At 37.3% G+C, this 21,860-nt stretch overlaps 1 protein-coding gene across 3 annotated transcripts in view; it reads left to right on the forward strand.

Moving 5' to 3' along the window:
• Positions 1–21,860, forward strand: part of CDKL5 (cyclin dependent kinase like 5) — a 213,136-nt gene that overhangs the window by 115,163 nt on the left and 76,113 nt on the right. For all 3 annotated transcript variants that reach the window (XM_037742797.1, XM_017540632.2, XM_037742796.1), the window contains exons 4-5: positions 9,577–9,622; positions 20,940–21,076. In XM_037742797.1, coding sequence (XP_037598725.1) covers positions 9,577–9,622; positions 20,940–21,076 — 183 coding nt within the window. The remainder of the gene's footprint in view (positions 1–9,576; positions 9,623–20,939; positions 21,077–21,860) is intronic.

Consider the following 21,860-nt stretch of genomic DNA (forward strand, 5'->3'; position numbering starts at 1 on the left):
GTTCAAGTGATTCTCATGTCTCAGCCTCCTGAGTAGCTGGGACTACAGGCATGTGCTACCATGCCAGCTAATTTTTTGTGTGTTTTTAGTAGAGATGGGATTTCACCATGTTGGTGTTGGCCAGGCTGTTCTTGAACTCCTGACATCAAGTTATCCGCCCAGAAGGCAGTCATTTTCTATCTCTTTCTTTGTGAGATCCCACTTCTCACAACTTCCTCTTTGGCCACCTGCTGTCTCATGTTCTTGATAAAGTATTAGTAGTTTCATAAGACTATCCTCTTTTTAGAGACTGTACATGAAATAAATACACTGTTTTTCTTGTAATGCTTTTTAAATTGTAAGAGTTTTCTTAAAATACTCTTAGCATACCACTTAATTCTAATTATGAGCAGGTTAGAGTTCACATCAATGTTTCCTGTAACAATAGCTCCATCATGTGAACCTTAGTAGGCAGTTTTGTCAGCTATCGATGTAGACTTAGTGGACCTCTGCTAAATTCTTTTTGGCCAAATGAAAAACATTCCTGAAATTTTTCGGAAAAAAAAGAAATATGTTTTCAGTATATCTTTTGGTATATGTCACTGTATAATTTTTTATTTTTTTAGACGGAGTCTCTCTCTGTTGCCCAGGCTGGAATGTAGTGACATCACCTTGGCTCACTGCAACCTCCATCTACTGGGTTCAAGTGATTCTCCTGCCTCAGCCTCCCGAGTAGCTGGGATTACAGGCCCACGCCACCATGCTGGGCTGATTTTTGTACTTCAGTAGAGATGAGGTTTCGCCATGTTGGCCAGGCTGGTCTCGAGCTCCTGACCTCAGGTGATCAGTCCGCTTCGGCTTCCCAAAGTGCTGGGGTTACAGGTGTGAGCCACTGCACCTAGCCATTTCACTGTGTGATATTTTAATGGACCTGTATTACAAAAGTTATTATAAAAGTAATCATTGTTTTATAAAAATGAGTGTAAACATTTTAGTGCCATGATAAATAGTTTTAATAATTTTTGGAGAATGGATCTTTTAATCTTCTCTTTTTCAGTTAAAATTTTCTTTCATAGCATGTTAATCTTTTCAGTAAAGCTTTACCTGATCTCCTCAACAAGTGATCATTCTCACATTTTTAAGGGGGAATGTTTATAGGGAAGTACCGCAAAAACGGTTAAAATGAATAAACTCGAGCAGAGTTTCTTACCCTCAGCACTGTTGGCATTTGGAGCTGGGACTGTTATTGGGACTGTCCTGTGCACTGTAGGATGTTTAGCAGCACTGTTGGTTTCTACTCACTAGATCCCAGTAGCCCCCCCACCCCAAGCCTATGTGACAACCAAAAGTGTCCCCAGATGTCTTGGGGGAAACACAGTCACCCCCCAAGGGAGAACCATTGAACTAGATTTTGTTTTTAATCTCAGATACACATTGTATTTTTTTAAGTGGTTGAGAAAAGATACATACAATAACATATGCTAGCTGCATGATTTTTAGTGTACAAAACAATACAATTTATGGACAAATTCATTTGTAGTGATAAAAATGTGTGTGGGAATGATACATATCAACTTCAGGATAGAAATTACATCTGGGTAGAGGGAATGGGAATGAATGAAGTTTTATTTTCGACATTTTACTTTTCAAAAGGCAAGAAGAGATCAGAAGCAAATAAGCCAAAATATTATCAACTGTTAAATCTGAAGGGGATATACGTTTTTTTCTGTATATTTGCATGATCTTTTTTGAACTCCTGTGGCATATCATATAACATTTGTTATACTTTTTAGCTTTTGTCATGCATTTTTAACTTACTGTCATGCATTATTACATACCAGGTTGTAAACATCTATGTGTATAAGACAGCTCCATTTACTCACTCATGTCAAACACAGGATACAAAAGAAAACCTTACTTACATAAAGCAAAAGGTCCAATAAACATTTGTTAGTTGACTGAAACGATTTGTGTGTGTGTGTGTGTGATTTGGTCTGAAGTACTAAAATTTAGCGGTAAATCTAACTTTTAGTATTGACAAACTATGGTAGTTTTCCAATAATAAATAATACAAGTCAGGATGTCTAAGGAATTTCCTGGATAAATCTAGCTTTTATCACTGAATATCATGGATGGTATTTTATATTTCTATAGTACTTGGCAAATGCATATTAGCTGTGTTATAATTTACCTGGTATAGAATGTATCCTGTGCTTGAATTTACTCCCATTTTATAATTTTACTTATAATGTAAAAATAACTTAAATGCTTTGGGACTGAGTTATTTTAGAAGGTTTCTGTACATTAAAGGTCAAAACAAAGATAAAGATGGAGGTAATGAAATATTTGCCTGTACTTTTAACTGTATAAATATAACATATTATTAGAAAACTGTTTCTAAATGTTCATTGGTCTTAACACCCCTCCTCAGTAGTGTGTGTGTGTGTGTGTGTGTGTGTGTGTGTGTGTGTGTGTTTCAGAATCTTTTTCTATGACAAAATTTACATACATGGCTTGGAAAGGTAGTATAGCATGATCATGGTTGAGAAATGGCATTCAGAATCAGTCATCCTGGGTTTAAAATCTCAGCTCTGCTACATCTTAGCTGTGTGGTCATGGGACAAATTATGGAACTTCATTAAAACTCAGTATCCTCATCTGTAAAATGAGTGTAAGATCTGCCTCAGAATGATGATTTGAGAATTAAGTGAGATAATCTATGGGAAGCACTTAGCATGGGGCCTACTACAAGAGTACTTAAAAATAACTTAAAATGAAGCTTACTTTTTCAGGAACCATACTGGTCCATAAAGAAGTAGTTTCCCAGCCCGGCCAACATGGCCAAACTTCGTCTCTACTAAAAATACAAAAATTAGCCTGGTGTGGTGGCCCGTGCCTGTAATCCCAGCTACTTAGGAGGCTGAGGCAGGAGAATCACTTGAACCCGGGAGGCAGAGGTTGCAGTGAGCCAAGATTGTGCCACTGCACTCCAGCCTTGGCAACAGAGCAAGACTCCATCTCAAAAAAAAAAAAAAAAAAAAAAGCAATAGTTTCACCTGATCTTAGCCAACAGGTCGAGAAGCAATAAAGTGTAGTTTCTGTGTTTGTAGGATTTTACTTCTGCTCAAAGAGCAGACAGGATATTTGCTAATAAAATGTGAACAGAAATATTTAAAATACTTTACTTATCAAGTTATATTCCCTGCTATTTGGATGATGAAATAAAGACTTTCTCCCAAGAAAGAGCTTCCTCAGAGAGTAATTAGAAAATGAATTGTAGACTAGAGATGGCCCTCCATATTAGCAGGTGCCACATCCATGAATCCAACCGAGGATCAAAAATACTCAGAAGAACTTAAAAAAAAAAATTAAAAATACAATAAAAAATACAAATAAAAATAACACAGTATTACAACTATTTATTTGCATGGCATTTATATTTTATTAGATAGTATAAGTAATCAAAAGATAATTTAAAGTATATAGGAGAATGTGCATAGGTTATATGCAAATACTATGCCATTTTATGTCAGGGGTGATCATCCATGGATTTTGGTACCCTTGGGGATCCTGGAACCAGTGGCCCCCTCTATATGCCTCTAGATACTGAGGAATAACTGTTATAACCTTTGAAATGGCTTAATCCATGAATAGTAGAATAAAAGAATATTTTATTCTGTTCTGTTTCATACCTGTTAGATATTTTAACTTAACAAAACATTTGAAAAATAATGACTCTTGCTACTTCCTTAAACAGTATATGATCAGTTTAAAGAATTCACTATTACAAAGGATAATTAAGTTATATAACTGCCTTTTAAAATAATTTAGTAAATTTTATGGGGGCTAATACCAATTAGTTGCTTTGCCAGAACCTTAAGGGACAATTAATACTGGGAATAAAACAATGACCCAAAGCCTTAGACGATCAGCAATGAAAATGAGTTTATGGTTATAAGTCTCTCTGTCCAGTATGATTCTTTAGTGATTGAGGCTTGATTTTTATGGGGTAGAGATCTTGAGAATATTGGAAGAACTATAGCTCTCCAGATATTTGTATTTGTTAGTACTCATACATTTATTTTTTATTCTGTTTCTGATTTTTTTTTTTCAGCTGAGGAAATTTATTCTGGAAAATGTGAAATGCCTTGATTTAGTTTGTTTACTTATGGAGACAGTAGTACAATTCAGGAACCTTTATCTAAAATTACCTAGTCTTTTCTGTTTGTGTTCCAAAGTACATAATACAATTCCAATTTTAAGGTAGATTTCAGGGTGAGGCGTGGAATTATCATTGATAGATTACTCATATATTTGATCACATTCTTAGTTTATTGCTTAAGATGTCAGCTTTTAAATACCTCATATTTTAAGTAAAGACACTGAAACAAGTAGCAAACTCGCCTGTCTTGATAACTACAGCTGGTGACATTCTGTTGCAGACGTTGTGGGGGCAATGGTATGGTTTTGTGAATAAATTAAATTCAAAACAAGCTTTTCAGAGTTATTTTTTGTATATTTCTCTTCTTTGTCTACACCTTTGTTATATATAGCATCTCAGGGTGGTGGTAGAATAAGTAATAAAGCTTGGTGTGTTAATTCCTACCTTTCCATTAAATACCCATGAAGATATTAAATACCCATGAAGTTCTGCAAATTAAGAAACTAAGCATTGAAGCTTGCTAGCAAAGTCCAGGGAGAATTAATTTTATTAGCGGGACTGGGTTAAAAGCATAGTCTTGAACATCGTGCTGTTTATCCTACTTTGTGAACCCAAATCAGGCCAGATATCCAAAGGGAGTAGGAAATGACTTGGACCCACGCTCACAGGAACTGAAAAATAAGCAACCATCTCATTGAGGTTAACTATAATCTGACACCTCTGGAGCTGGAGTTCTCAGCCCCCTACTAACCTGTATTAGCATCTGCATTTCCAGATCTTTGCAGAGACTAAAATGTCCTAAATATAGTAAGGCAAGAAGCAAAGAAGGATTGGAAGAGGAATGTGCTATCCTAGGATTCTGAGTCCCTGTGGCAAAGTGTGGCGAAGGAAGAGGGATGGGAATAGGCTGTGCTTGGAAATGTGGTCTCCAGGATGCCATGAGGTAAACAGCTAATGGCATATGCTCTTCTGGCTTATTGAGAGAACCCTGCCCAGTCAGTTTAGCCTCAGACCAACCAACTCCAATGAGAAGGATGTGTACTAGCAAGCTAGGTCCCAAAATCGGGCTTGGGGTGCATCAGTTCATATTTGAAGGTCAAGTTGCAGCCAAATGCCAGTCCTGGCAGATCTCTTTCCCTCTTAGTAAGGATGAGTTTTAAAGGGTGGAACAGAGAAAACACTGAAAAGGCACAGGAAGATAAAACATTGCTGTGAAGATTTAGAAGCAACACATGGTTCTGAAAATGACTTTTTCTAACGAGCAAATAGAGTTAAGACATGTGCTTAGTCTTCCAAAAGAAAGCCAGAAAGATATGACCTCTACAGAGAGTGAATAAGCTAAAGCGAGGCAAAAAATGCCGAAGTTGGCTGAGATGAGGACAAATGAAAGAAGCCTAAAACAGATAAAATTGTGTAGCGCTTTTGAACTCATTAATGTTCATTTACTAATATTTATTGAACACGTTCTATGTGCCTGCTATTCTGGGCGCTAATGATAAAATCGTGAACATTGCATACTAAGTACAAAAATTTAGTAGAAAACATGCTAAGCAATTATGAAAGGTCCAACCTAAAAGTTGTAAGGTTTGTGGCAGAAAATAATAGAAAAATAGGGGTAGAAACAGCATTTAAGGTTGCTGTAAGAAGACTTTTCTAATTTCATCAATTTCCAGGTATTATTGATTAAAAAAATACACATATACATACTCTCCTCTATAGATATATTCCGAATAATTTAAAATTTTTATTTCAAGGAAAAGGAAAAGTCCTAACAGTATTTAGGCAGAAAAAAGAAGTGATCTATATTGGAGCAAAATTCAAATAGGCCTCATACTTCTTTTCTATTACAAATGCCAGAGACTGTCAGGTCATTGTTCCTCATTTGTTGCCTTATGTGATAGTATTATAATTTTTTTATGTTAGAAAATGGCAGCCCTTCTTTTTAGACCCTTAATTTTCTTCTTGGAAAAATATCTGAGTATATGGATTTTGTTACAAGAAGATACTTTATTCCTTCCAGCATTAAAGTTGCTTTAATAAGCATACAGACTCTGGTGTCTGTGACATGAATGGCATTTTCCAGGGCTTTATGATACACTGAAGCTTCTAGTGACTCTGAAGAATAAAAGATTGCCTTCCCAAGAATTCTGTGCCTATCAAGTTGCCACGTATATGTGAAGATGTTCAAAAATGCAAAGACTTGGAAAACAGAACACTTTGTCAGAAAACCGTTCAAAGATGCACTCTGGCTAAGTAAAACACGAATGCAAATCAGTCACTCAAATATGTATAAACTATACAAGTAAAGGACTGGTGTTAAACAGTGAAGCGAATTGAATATGTAAAAAAAAATAAAATATTATAGCTCATGTATCTATAATTACAAATTAAATTCAACAGTCAAAGCCTGCTCTCAAAAATAAATATATTTAATAAAATGGTATAAGAAGAATCAGTGTCTATAAACTTAGATTAATTTAAACAGTTCAAGGTCACAATACTTTAAAAACTGGTTCTGGCATAAGAACAGATCAATAGCCTATACTTGACTAGGCTAGAGTCCACTAGAAAGTTCTGAAAGCACATCTAGTATCTATATGTAAGAATGCTAAGATGTAACAAAGAACTAAAAGTTTGTGGTAAAGGGCATTGGGAAAATTGGTTTAGTGTTTAGAAATTATATTAAATCTGGATTCCCTCACCATGTCATATATTAAAATAAATTACAAGTGAATAAATACTTAAGGAAAGAAATTAAATTATTAAAATATCAAGATACATAAATGCAGATGAATATTAGCCATGCTCAGCCTAAGTAAGGACTTTGAGCACAAAAGTAATAAACATAATTACAAAGGCCTATGTCAGTAAACTTGACTTTGTAATTTATATTCAACAACAACAAAACTCTAAATAGTTAGTGATCACAATAAACTGGGGAAATGATTTGTAACAGAATTTGGCAACAAGTTGTCATTCATGAATCAGCAAGAAAATATTAACCCTACTGGACCTGATTTCACTTACCAATTGATAGAAGAAAACATCTCATTGAATGCCAGAGAGGTTTTTTAAAATGATTTTATTTTGTTTTGGCACTGGATATAGAGTGAATATTCTGATACACTGCTTAAGGAAACTGTGACATGATGTTTTTTTGGATGTCAGATTGTTAGTATATATTGGGAGCCTTTAACATTCATACCCATTGAACCAATTATATCACTTATAGAATTTACTCTATAGAAATAAAGATACAGATATTGAAGTATGTTCATTAACAGACTTGTTAAACAGCCATCCATTAAAAATGGTAGTTTTAAAAATTAATAACAGCTTTAAATGTTGCTTATATAATACCAAGTTAAATAAAAACAACATACAATAAGATGTCCAATATTACTACCATTTGAGAAAGATTTACCAGAAGAAAGTATACCAAAATATTAACAAGCGTTAATTTTTAAAATGTCTTCTCTATACCCTATTTATATCCTTTATATCCTTTTTGTATGTTCTGTAATGAGTTTATATTATTTTTATAAGTAGTTTGAATACATGTGAAATGTTAAATTCTTTCCACCATCTTCTCTTAATTGCATGTGGTTTTCACTAAACAGTGAATTGGTTTAATATAGAAAACTTTATTTGTTCCACTTCGTTCTTTAAGGAAAAATATAAACCATATTGGGGGAGGCAGAGCAAGTTTTGAGGAGAGAAGATTTTCATTGTATTCCTGGAAGGATAAATAAAAGAATAAACATTTTATTTGACCCTTGTTAGCCATCTGCTTTATACAGTAAATTGTATTTATAAGATGCCAGAGAAAAATAACTAATAAATTTATTCAAGGTGTTATAAATGTGCCAGTTACAAATTTAAATTTGTAGTCGTATCAGTGGACAGTTTTGAACTAAGATCTTTTATAAAATCAAACTTTTAACACTTAGGGTGAAATGAAAGTAATATATGTGGGAGTCTTTCAGTTAGAGTAGAATATAAGATGGAACACTACCTGGAACAATATTCATTTGAGATGTGCGCAGTTTTTCTCTATTCCTGGAAGCTACCCCTTTCTTTGTGCTGTGAGAAAAGCAAGAGGAGGTTCCCGATAGGGTCTGTTCTTTCAGTTATGCTCTAGGTAGATTGCTAGCTAGCACCATTTGAAAAGGAGCAGGGTAAGAACATGATATCCATGTATTATGGGAGAGTAGCATACATAAAAGAGTCACCTTTGGACTACGTGGGATGATATTCTAGCTGAGAATCTCCTACATTACTTAAAATTGGCAGTTCTTCCTTCCCAGTAATACCTGGAAAAAGAAGTTTCTTTAAGTCAGAAGATCCCTTAATGTACAAATAAGTTGTACCCTATATGTACATGTAAGTCGTCTGTACCCTACAATCCTATTCCTTCATTAAAAACAAAAACACAATACCTTTAAGAAGTATCTTTTCCCTCCATAATTTATAGCACTTGCCTGGTATTGTGTCCAATTTTAAAGTCTTTGTTTTGATGTAAGGACAATGTTTCATTAAACATTACAAGATCTGATCTGAAAGTGTCCCCACTTAGAGTAAAAAAGAACAGGCCTGAGTCATTCAGAAGACTTTCATATAAATGTTGGCTTTGAAGAATTTATATTAATTATTTTGCCAAAAGCTTTTTTATTCCTTTTATAGACCAGAATTGGATACAAGTTATTTAGTTCAGTGGTACTTAGTTCTTGGCATTTCCATTTCCTTTCTAGCCCTTATTTTCTTTCCTGCCAACCAAAAACAACAAAAAAGATTTTCATATTTTGTTTTAAAGCAGAATTTTGTTATCTCTTCTATTCAGAAGAGATAAATAAGGGCAGGATGAAGGTGATGATTGGTATTTGGTGATGGAATGTTTATCCCACTTTGGATTTGCAATGACCATCAATAGGGATGAGCTGATGAAAACTATATATGTTTGTTAGGAAAAGGTAAGTAAGGGGACGTGACCTGGAGGAAGCATTCTGCTACGAGCAACTACTGTGTATTGGTGAGGCCCTTTCTTGGTCTTAGAAGGCCAATTAAAATGTGTCTCTGGATTTCAGAGGGCAATACAGAAGACAGTCTTTGTCACTCTTCCTGGCACTTTTGAGTATCCTCAAGACATTGACACTTCTGATTCATGATCTATATGCATATTCTGTCACCATATCTGCTCTTTGCTCCTGCTCCGCACCCTCTCCCTTTCTCTTTTTCCTTCCTTGACAATGTTTGTGGGGTGGTAAGAAAGAATTTTGGAACCAAGAAATGAGGGGTGGCGGGGGAGAGGAAGATGATCTATTTTTGACACTCAGGCTTCTTGCTACTCTGTCCCAGAATATACCCCCAGGCAATTGGAATCCCCAGTCGGAAAAACACTGGAGAATGACTTTCCTTCTGCTTCTTTTCCTTTGCAGGAAACACATGAAATTGTGGCAATCAAGAAATTCAAGGACAGTGAAGGTAGATATATATATATATATGTATATGTATATATGTATTTTTCCTTCTGTATTACGTTTTTATAAATAGAGTGGAAGAAGTGGTACCTAGCTGGTTACACACTGTCTATTCCTGATATTTTGAAGTCACAATCTCAGAAAGTGAATATAGCTTATTTATTATCATGCTTTGCTTTCAAACATTTAGTTCCTTCTATGTGAATCTTTTCAAATCTCATATTAGAAAATTCATCTTTTTATTTTAAGGTATAGTCAGCTTTGGAAATCTTGCTCCAAAGGCTGGTTAGAAAGCATGTTGTTTATGCCGTTTCTAAATATTATTAAAATTAAAAAACGGACTTGAAGTAAATACTTTTGTGGGTCCACACAAATAGCAAGTACTGTGTGAAAGATTTCAGTATTGGTTACTATGATCTCCAGCTCCTAGTCAGAGTTAGAAATACAAGGATAAGTGACAGACAATATTGAGGGATTGATTTTATATTTAGAATAATGCAGTGGAAGAATAAAAGGTTTTTAAGAAGAAATACTATGCTTAGGGGCCTTCATCACATCCAGACCATTTCAAACAGAGTTGTAAAATTACCCCATGCTGGGCAAGAAAATTTAAAATAACGCATTTCAGTAGTTCATTTGTTTTAAAATCTAGATGGTTGGCCATCCAAAGATAGCCAAATAGAGAAACTGATGACAAAAATAGATACGGCCTTTAAGATGCTCCAGACAACATTTTTTTCAGACTTTTTGAACTGAGACCCACAGTAGAAATATATGCTACATCCTAACCCAGTGTCCACACACATATGTAACACTATATGTAAATGAAGCAAAAATGTCACAAACTTCTTTATTATATGAGTGTGAAGCACTCTACTTTCTGTTCTTTCCTGTTCATAAAAATGCCTATTGTGATATCAAATAGATGGATTACACCACTAATAAGTCAAAGCCTGCTATTTGAAAAACTGTGGTCTAAAAGTAGGAAGTACCAACATAGCATCAATCTTCATATCTAATCAGAAGTATGGAAATGGCAGTCATAGCTTACCTTCTTTAGCACACATTCCCTAAGTGATGTAAGACACCAGCCTCCATATTTATGAACCGTTTCATCACCCTCACCTCAGAGACTTAGCAGACATTAAATAAAAAGGGACTTGCTCCAGGATAAATGCAGCAGTATTTGTTGTAACCCATCTCTGATGTGCTACTTATTGGAACACATGCATATCAGCTGGGAACTTTAGCAGTCATTCTATGGGTAGACTTAAAGGGAAGGTAAAAAAGAACTTTTTGCTTGTTCTAGCGGGACAAAGAAATCTTGCTTCAAATGGGATACTTGTTGTCTAGCAGGAAGCAGTAGCCCCAGGCCATCCCACTGTGAAACCATTGGAAATGAGCTCTTTGAGCAGTGACTTTGGGTCAACAGGTGGCTGAGAGACAAATGGTGATCTCCTAAAAAGAATAGTTGCAACAGTAGATCAAAGCACAACCTTTGCATGCATGTAAAGGCTTCTGGCTGTGCATTCATCTTTCAGGGCATATTGGCAAGCATCAGTTACAACCAAAAATAATAACTGTCAAATTTTGTAAAAAGTACAATCTAGGCCATGTATACTGTCATTTTTGTTTGCTTTGAGACAGGATCTCACACTGTCACTCAGGCTGGAGTGTAGTGGCGCAATCTTGGCTCACTGCAACCTCCGCTTCCCGGGCTCAAGCGATTCTACAGTGTCAGCCTCCTGAATAGCTGAGATTACAGGCATGCATCACCACACCTAGCTAACTTTTTTGTATTTTATTTGTAGAGACGGGGTTTCGCCTTGTTGCCCAGGCTGGTCTCAAACTGCTGAGCTCAAAGCGATCTGCCCACCTTGGCTTCCCAAAGTGCTGGGATTATAAGCATGAGCCACCTTTTCCGGCCCCCATTACTTTCCTTTTTAAATAAATACTATATTCTTCACAATCTCTATCCTGTGCATACCAATTATTAGCTTCAATTATATATTTTTACATGTGTTATGATACCTTTAGAGTGGAAATCTAGGGTATTCATTGAAATTCATTGAGCACTGAGCGAAGTGCTGTGAGAGTTCAGATGTGGGTACTTTCAAGAGCGTATGACCTATTAGGAGAATTAAGACCTGTATAAATAACAATAAAACACAGTAGAAAGCAGTTACTGCCTGAATGGAGATATGTAACTTGGATCATTTTGAGGTGAGAGAAACTGTTTCTAGATGTGGTGTCGGGAGTGCGTGAATAGTCTAGACATGGAAAACGTTTGATCTCCCCTTATTTTATTGAACCAACAAAACATTAATCTGCTCTGCCCTCATCTCTGCCAGACCATTATCACACACCATCCCTCAGAGGCATGCCGCCTTATCACCCACCTGACCTTGTCAATGACACCTACCTACTGCCTACACATACTTCTAGAGGGATACTTCCAAAACATTTCTATGCTAGAACCTGAAGACATATCCATTTATTCATAAACTTTTTCATTCCAGTCCAGCCCACTTTCCTACTGTTTACACTTCTCCCAGGGAGATACTAGTACTCTCTTTTCTGTGTTTACCATTTTCCTCCTGCTGGAGTAGTGTCTTGCTTAATGGAAAGAAAGGGTACATGTTTGGTGAACAACTCTTTTGGAGTGTGAAGTGTACATAGATAGTCTTATTCAGGTAAGGATGTCTATTCAATCCCTATGTAAACAATTTAATTCTCAATCAGTTTATTATCTTAAATTTTTGCCATTTATAATAAAAAATAGAGTGTTATGATAACATTGCCTTCATTGTCATGTAGCTCTCATTAATCCCCTTTATTAGTTATTCTCAAAATATTCTTTTGATATTATGGCAGTGATTATCTAGATCTAATGTTTAAAAGTCTTAGTGAAGATAATGAAATAATCCTGTAAAAATATTGTTAACTGAAATAGGATCTGCACTTGGTCTGATCCACGTTCAAGTTAATCCAGTACAGATGCTCCTTGACTTGTGATGAGGCAACATCCCAATAAACCCATCATAAGTGGAAAAACTTCTTATGTACAGAATGCTTTGGCTGGGTGTGGTGGCTCACACTTGTAATCGCAGCACTTTGGGAAGTCAAGGCAGGAGGATCGCTTGAGCCCAGGAGTTTGAGACCAGCCTGGGCAATATGGTGAGACCATGTCTCTACAAAAAAATTTTTTAAAAATTAGCCAGGCATTGTGATGCATGCCTGTAGTCCTAGCTACTCAGTAGGCTGATGTAGGAGGATTGCTTGAACCCAGAAGGTTGAGGCTACAGTGAGCTGTGATCATGCCACTACACTCCAGCCTAGGTGACAGAGTGAGACCCTGTCTCAAAAAAAGCCTTTACTATACCCAGCTTACCACACATCCTAGCTTTAGCCTAACCCCCTTTAAATGTGCTCAGAATACTTACATTAGCCTATAATTGGGCAAAATCATATAACAAAGCCTATTTTATAGTAAGGTGTTGAATATCTCGTGTAATTTATTGAATACTTTAGCGAAAGTGAAAACCAGAATGATTTTATGGGTATTCGAAGTATGGTTTCTCCTGAACGCATATGGCTTTCACACCATCATAAAGTCAAAAAATTGAAGTCAAACCACTGTAAGTTGGTGACCATCTATTCTCTCACTGATAACACGGAATATTTTGTGAGAGTACATGTTAACTTCTGGTAGCTTTAAAAGATTATGCTAATGTCCTACTTTCTTGTTAAAGTCATATGTTCACAAATTCATATGTGTAAAATGTTTGTGAAACTATATTTTGTTAGCCTACTATTTAGTTCAATAAGTCCTTATTATCCCAGGATGATAGATCACTATTTAAAATGGGAACCAAAATTTCATAGTAAATAAAAGTTTATATTGGGACTTTAAGTGGGTAAAATGAAACTAAAATTATGAAAATAAGTTTATAGTTAACACAATTTAGGTTATATTAGCAACTAATATGCTATTTCAAGAAACAATCAAGTGTTAACTTTTTTGGGAGGAGGAGCAGTTTTTGCAGTAAAATTGTAGGCTAGGCCAGTGAATAGCTTCTACAGAAAAGAGCGTCATTAAGAAATATACAGAAAGCTTTGTCAGTTTTCTTTCTTTTTTTCTTTTTTTATTCCTGTCTATGTGTTTTCTTCTTTTTTAGGGGTGTGTGTGTGTGTGTGTGTGTGTGAGAGAGAGAGAGAGAGAGAGAGAGAGAGAGAGAGAGGGAGGGACAGACAGAGAGACAGAGAGAGAGAGAGACAGAGACAGGGTCTTGCTCTGTATCCCAGGATAGAGTGCAGTAGCATGGTCATGGCTCAGTGCAGCCTTGAACTCCTGGGCTCAAGCAGTCTTCCTGCCTCAGCCTCCCAAAGGAGCTGGGACTACAGGTGCACACCATCACTCCCAGCTAATTTTTTCATTTTTTGTAGAGATGAGGCCTCGCTGTGTTGCTCAGGCTGGTCTTGAACCCCTGGGCTCAAGAGACCCTTCTGCCTCAGCCTCCCAAAGTGTTGGGATTACAGGCATGAGCCACCACGCCTTGCCTTTTCGAGGTTTTTATTCTCTAATTGTTAGCAGATATAATTCTATCAGATAATTTATCAGTGTCTTTGCCCGTGATTCTCCCTTAAAGACTTTAACACCCTGACTTGGGGATATAGACTCCTGTTAAAAGGGAAGAATGTTTGAGTGATGACAAATTTTTGTCTGAGCTTACTTCATTAGTTAAGTTTTTCTTACTTTGATGACTTCTGCTCGTTGACACTTCATCATAAATTTGGGGTCTCCAATAATGAGGTTGTTGGGTTTTTTGTTTTTTTTGTTTGTTTGTTTGTTTGTTTGTTTTTTGAGAGGGAGTCTCACTCTGTCGCCCAGGCTAGAGTGCAGTGGCACCATGTCGGCTCACTGCAACCTCCGTCTCCTGGGTTCAAGCAATTCTCCTGCATCAGCCTCCCAAGTAGCTTGGATTACAGGTGCCTCCTGCCATGCCCAGCTAATTTTTAAAATATTTTTAGTAGAGATGGGGTTTCACCATGTTTGTCAGGCTGGTCTCGAACTCCTGACCTCAGGTGGTCCGCCCTCCTCAGCCTCCCAAAGTATTGGGATTACAGGCATGAGCCACCACACCTGGCCCAGATGAGTTCTTTAAGATACTCTAAATGACGTTATTATAAGCTTGGCTATTAAGTTCCCACAGAGAACTTTATCTAGTAAACATCTGACCAACCAGATGTCTCCATTATATTATTAGATTGGTGCAAAAGTAATTGTGATATTTGCCATTGCACCAACCTAATAGTTCTGCTCATTATTTGGATTTTCTGAGAAGGGAAAAAATGACCATAGACCATAAAGATAATAGAGATTATTTAATTAAAAGGCACTTTTCAGACTATGTATAAATTATAAATTTAGCCCAATTCTTCTGTCCTTCCTATGACTCCCGTCTTCTACAATGATGTTCAGATGATGTATCATTATTGGATTGTCATTCTCATGCATACACAAGTGTCTGCTGTCCTCAATTTATTAAATAATCCAAGAGTGCTGATTTCGATTACATAGCTTTGGACCAGCAAGAATTCAAAATATTGTCTGTCCAACCTTTACTTTAGGAGAACCTATTTTATAAAATTTATTTTTGATATGCATTTGGACCTTCTTTTTGCTTCCTTAGACTTTTCCATCTTTTCTTAAATGTAAGGTGATGGGGTGAAGAGAGATCCTCTCTACTTGTCACTGGGCCTCTGTGCATGGTAAGGAGGCTGACTCTAGGGAGCTGTACAGTAGTCTACATTTAAGATGAAACTTAGGTTGTGTCTCTGCTTTTATGTAAAATAAAATTGCTTGCATTTCATATTCTGCTGCTTAATGTTTTCTATAGAGACCTATTTCCCTCTTGGAATGGACACATTCTTCTTAATTATTAGAAAACATTTCATTGATCACCTGTTCTGTCTTCTAATTTATTTTATTCTTCTTTTTACCCAGACACTAGAAAGCTCTCTACTGGTCTCTGGATCAGTAGTACTCTGGTCTCTTATTTTATATAATGGTACAAAACCAGAGTTTATAACCCGGAGTCCTTAAATTCATGAGCCTGATTTCTGTGTGAAAGAGGCCTTGAAACAAAAAGTCCAAACCTTGATTAAACAAATAATTTAACTGAACTTGAGCATTCTGGCTAGTCATGATTTCACCACACTTCCTTTTCATGTTCAACATGGATCTCTTTCAAACTTCAGGATTCTTCAGGATTCTTCTAGTGATCATTTTGTGTCTTCTGTGATTTAATAAATTCCTCCTTACTGTGCTTTTACCTGTTCTTCATCTCTAAAGATTGGAGGGTCCACATCCTTCTTCGTGTATGTAACAGTAGCACTAGCATTCAAACTTCCTCAGCCACATTGTCTGTCTGTTGATGTCCCTTCTTTAATAAGAGCAACCAGACTCAAATATGGCATCCCCGTGGTTTTCATCAAGAATGGGTTGATTTTTCTTTATCAGTTTATCTGTTTAAAGGTCCATTTGGGGCAGGGGGCTCTTTGGCTATACAAAAATGTCAGGTCTGTGATTTCACAAAGTAGGTTACAGCTATTCCTGGATTTCCTTTCTAAGCCCACAGTTCTTTAAAAATAGATATACAATAGAGTTTCTGCTCATCTTTAGGTTTTTCTCTTTTCATTACTTATCTTTGAATCTCCTTTGCTCCTGTGATCTTTCTTCTTAAGAATTGTTCTCTTTTACTTTAGCAAATCGCTCTTGATTTTTAGGTGTGTTACTTTGCCTTACTGGTAAATTTAGAAGTAGGACGGTTTTTTGTTTTTACTTAACATCCTTTTAAACCCTGCCATTTTGTCCTCACTCAGTAGTAGGGTTTCTATATATCTGCACATAACTTTGTCAGAGTTGATCCTGTGTTAAGCTAAACTCCCTCAGCGGTAACTGATGACAGGGTGGGTCAGCATGCACATAATCAGGCATCACATAGAAGTATGGACTCAGGAGGAGTCCTTCCGAATAATCTAGTATAACTCAGCCCCCCAGTATACAGATGATGGACCTCAGGCCCAAAGTTGTATAGCTTGTTTGTGAATAATTGCGGCTAAAATGCTGATCCAGGATCTTCATTGAGTTTTTCTTCCACCCATACTATGCTGTCTTGCCATTCAGCTAAACAGTAGCATAGTTAGACCTGAACCTGGGTACTGTGACTCACTTTCCAAAACTTACTGTGTTGTACTATGCCACCTTTGTCCCTGTATTCTACTCAGACTATGAGGTAGAATGTGACCCTCAGCTCACACACCCTGAGAAAGTTATCCTTCCTAGACTTGGCTTCTTCATTTGTAAACTGGAGCCCAGCCTTGATAAAGAACCCTAGCCTAGACAAACAATCCACAGGGATTAATCCAACTAGATGGCAGTGATTTTTGTGCTCATTTCAGTGGGCTCTGCTACCATCTTTTGAAAATGCCTTAACTGAATGCTTTTTTAAGGCATTTTGTAATGCCTTAGAAAATGCTTTGTTACTTTGTATACCTCTGAGAAGAGAAGCTTGTGTAATTGGAATGTGCCTGCCTTCCCCTCCCCCCCACCATCATCTGATAATATAGTTGCACAATTTTCATCATAAAGTGCAGGGCAGGCCAAGAACCTTCAAAGTACTTAGAAAAACAAAATTATAGGATGTACCCAGTACTGAAGAGTGCCCATTTTGCTTGAACTTAGGGAATTAGTTCCACTTCTTGCCTATTCCCATTCTTTGCAATGTTAGTGCTCAAGTGTTTACCTCAACTTTTAATACTATTACTGGAATAAAGTAGAGAAGCCTTTCTTTCCTAAAACAGCTGCTCAAATGAGGTTGTTTGGACACTACATTCTAAGTAATTTTGTGTGCTTCTTTTTGATGATTCATTATCTTCTCTAACCATTGTTAGGTGGAGTCAATACAGATTCAAATAACGTATGTATAACAAAGCACCCATGTTCCATGAGGTTTAGGCTCGTAATCAATAAGATTTTCTGAAAAGAAATAATAGATTATTAGATTTCAAAAAGGCAATAGGATTTTTGAGAGATGGAGGCATATGTGTTTGTTTCTTTTACTGATGAAAAGTTAAGTGGCTTGCCTAAAGTTGCATGGCGTACTGTTAGTTGATTAAAAGGCTGAGTCCAGAATCTAGGTCTCCCTAGTCCTAGTCCACTGTTTTTCTACTAAAACCATTCCTATGCGGCCATTCTGAAGAGGGTTTATCCATTAGCAAAGTCAAATTGCCACAAGTTGGTAACAAATATGATGATGTTTCATTTGCATTTCCAGTACCAAGAATTCACCAAGCATGTGATTAAGGATGATACACTAGCTGTATTTATTTAGTGACTTTGTGGCAACATTTATTTGTACCCAGCTCCAGCATAGCTTCTGGATGCTCTGAATGGTTTTATGTCTATTTATGTGTTTGTGTGCATGTATGGGTGTGTGTTCTTGACCCTGAGCACTGTCAGTGTTCTGTATCCTCCATTGTTTCTAATCAGACACTGTAGAAGACACCTAGGGACAGAGGTGAATAGGGGAAAAAAGAAATTCAGTTTCTTTTACTGCCTGATAAGTGGTACTTGAGGAAATTGGCAGTGCTGTAAGAAAACTGAGAGGGCAAAGTGTCTATTGTTTGCCCTCCCTTGCTGTGGCTGAAGTGAGGAAGAGCTAGTCATGTATAAGCAGAGTTTCCTTATGGCCCCAGATAAAGCATTCATGTAGGAAGAATGTATTGATCACCTCTTTTTATGTCAGGTACAGTCCTGGTGTATATTGCTGAACAGAAGAACTGAGTCCTGTCCTCCTTGAGCTCTTGATTTAGCAGGGGTGGCTGCATAGATTTATACCACTAAGCAAACAAATGTATCAAGAAAAATGGTGAGAAGTTCTGTGAAAAAAAGTCCAGAACTGTGACAAGGAATAATGAGGATGGGGCCTTCTTTCTTTGGTGGTCTGGGAAGGCTCTGGAGGAGTGACATTTAAACTAAAACCTGAAGGAGCGAGCCCTATCAAGAGCCTAGGTAGTAGACTGAGCATTGTAGGCAGAGGGAGCAACTCTGAAGGCCATTAAGGTAGAAAAATCAAGTTTGGGGCTATTTTGGGAACTGAAAAATGGAGGTGAGGGATGGGGAGAGGGACATGAGATGGGGATGGAAAGGCAGGCGAGGACCAGGTCATCAGTAATTAGTAGACTTGTCTCTTGTTAAATTAGTCCCTTGTTAGATAATTTGTTTCTTATTTGAGATCAGTGTGTTATTCTGTCTCTTCGAGATAGATGGATTTTAGTTTGATTATCCCAATCTCGAGTAACTCAGGGGGACTATCAAGAGAAGCATGTTCCCAATCTTGCTTCTTTAGGAAACTGCTGGTGTTCCCTGGGCTTCAAGAGCTGCAACTACCTTAGCATTCTAATGGTCACAGAACAACATTGCTCTGGCTCAGCCCCAACTTGCAGAACACCTGGACCTTTGTCTCCTCCCAATCCTCCAAGCCACTTTGGAATATCTGTGATTGCATCTCAGACATTCACCCACTGCCGGGTGGCATCCACTGTCATGCTCTTTCCCTTGTAAGTACCCAGTTCCCTGTTGACCGCCTTGGTGTGAGCCAAGTAATTCACTGCTTATGCCACAGTTGGCCTTTCCTACTGCTGGTTCTTGTCTTCTCATAGACAGTATCTCTCTTGATCCTAATCTGTGTTCCAGAGTTCTCCAGTAGCCTTCTGGCTAAAGTAGAATACTTCACTTATGTAATCAGTTCACAAGGGAGTGTTGACTCTATGCTTTCAGTTTGTTATGGATACTCGGGTGCTACGAAGCCCTTGCTTTTATGTCAGTCCCTTTTCTTTAAACTCAGTTTGAGTGGAGGTTGGGAAAGGGGGCTAGAATAGAAAATAATCTGAGGAAACACTCCCGGCTCTGCATTTTGAATCTCCCCTCTCCCTTTGGCGTCCATTTAGCCTTTTTCGTCCTGCGTGCCTTGCTTAGAGAGCCTTTTTTCTAGAGAGTGTATTTATTAGACTTCCATGCCGCTATCTTCACACTCCATTTTCCTCCTTCTCACACTGAAAGACAGGTCTGAGCCTGAGGGTCACACAGCTCTCCAGCTGGGACTCTGGCTCTTATCCAAAAGCCTGTGGCCACATGTGTTTTCGAATTCATAATTTTTTGATTTTAGAATGGACATGGGGCATGTTATAATACATAGCACCCAGTAATTAAGTAGTATTTCTATAGTGCAACATATGAATGTTCATATTGGATGGGATAAACAAAGACTGTAAGTAGTCTCATGTCAATTCAGGTGTTACCTCAGTGAATTTGCTCCAAACTTAGAAAAAGCTTTCAGTTTTTAGACTGTGTTTTGGATTTTGGAATTATAGATGAGGGATTATGATCCTGTATCCTGGTACATATATGCAAAAACATGGTAGTTAGGATTTCCAGGCTAAATCTAAAGGTATAATAAAAACTCATTTAAATAGAAATATTTTCATCATTCTCCTGCCAGTTAATCCATTAGAGTTAATACAACTTCTGTCCTTCCTCCATGACCACAGAGGTTATCATGAATGAAGTCGATGGTATGGAAGAGGATCTATTGGTTCAGCATAAATTCTCCATCCCAGAACAGCTACACCATCTGGGATGGGCAGATGGACATGCCACAGGGAGGACAGCAGGAACCTATAGCAGCTGATGTTCAGAGAGATTAGACATTCTCAGAATTCCCTGCAACTTGGCTGTGACTTGCATTGTAGATACTTGGCGCATGACCTCTTCTCCCTGAGGTGACTCATGCAGCCTGAGGAATAAAACACTCTTTTAGGCCAAAGCTTCAGACCATCTTTAAAAACATCAACTACTACAGATGCTGGCTGCATAGAGATTTCTCTGCACACTGACACTTTTGATTCCTTATGGCCCTTTTAATCTTTCTTTCCTAGTATAGAGTGTTAGAGTTCAAATGACAATGGATGCATATCTTGTATCTATAAGTGTGTTTTTACACATACACTGTAGTAAAAAGAGCACAAAAATATATAAGCAGAAAATCAAGTTTGTGCTGATCAAGTAAACCGTTTCTTCTATTATTCTTGATCCTTTCAACCAGAAAACATGTTATTTAATATTTCATTCTGGGACTTCTTATGCGGAAGTACTCAAAGTGGAAAGTGAAACTGGGATTTTTCAGTGTTCTTGGAATTCTTTGAATAGTAGTTTGAAAGTTTTCATTTTACTCTTTTCACCATTGTTTACATTCTAGAAAATGAAGAAGTCAAGGAAACGACTTTACGAGAGCTTAAAATGCTTCGGACTCTCAAGCAGGAAAACATTGTGGAGCTGAAGGAAGCATTTCGTCGGAGGGGAAAGTTGTACTTGGTGTTTGAGTATGTTGAAAAAGTAAGTCATTAATTGCCAATGTGCAGATTTGCCTGATTATTTTATTTAAGGCTGTTTCTGCATTAAGAAAGTACTGTTATCTAATATTTCTTATCAATGTACTCATAATCTGAGGACTTTGAAAATAAAACTTCATAATTATTAGAAGTTCTGAAATATATTTAAGAATTTTGTACAATTAAACTGTGTAGAGATAATCATAAGTTTAAAAAATATACTGATTTGGCTTCTGAAGTCTTAAACTCTATGTTCAAAAGTAATTTTCAGGCTTGATTTAATTAAGTGTAAACAAGGCCTCTGAAGGAGACACTGGTAAACTGACAGTGATGGTATAGGCTGGAAGAGGCTGTGTAAGATACCACATTGAATGAGACCCAGGCTGGGGAAATGAGTGGGCCCAGGAAGCAGCTTTTGTGAACTGCCAGTGCTTTGGCTTTATCTGAGGATAGGAGCTGTGCCAGGAGGCCTAAGGTGAGGCTTGAAATGGTAGATGAGACCATGAGTCAGGAATTGCAAGCATGGGAAAAAGAAAGAAAAGCACACATTGTTTGAGCTGTCTGTGCACTCGCCTTAGCGTGCCTTGAAAAATGGTCACCTTATTAGTGACAATTTTAACAACACGACCTAAGGGCAAATATATGTTACAGTAGTCAATAATATGTGCCTAGAAATTTCTTGGAGAGGGTCCTGGTACAGTGGCTCACACCTTTAATCCCAGCACTTTGGGAGGCTGAGGCAGGCGGATCACTTGAGCCTCAGGAGTTCAAGAATAGCCTGAGCAAGA

Source organism: Cebus imitator, unplaced genomic scaffold, assembly GCF_001604975.1.
Source record: "Cebus imitator isolate Cc_AM_T3 unplaced genomic scaffold, Cebus_imitator-1.0 Scaffold128, whole genome shotgun sequence".
Taxonomy (NCBI): domain Eukaryota; kingdom Metazoa; phylum Chordata; class Mammalia; order Primates; family Cebidae; genus Cebus; species Cebus imitator.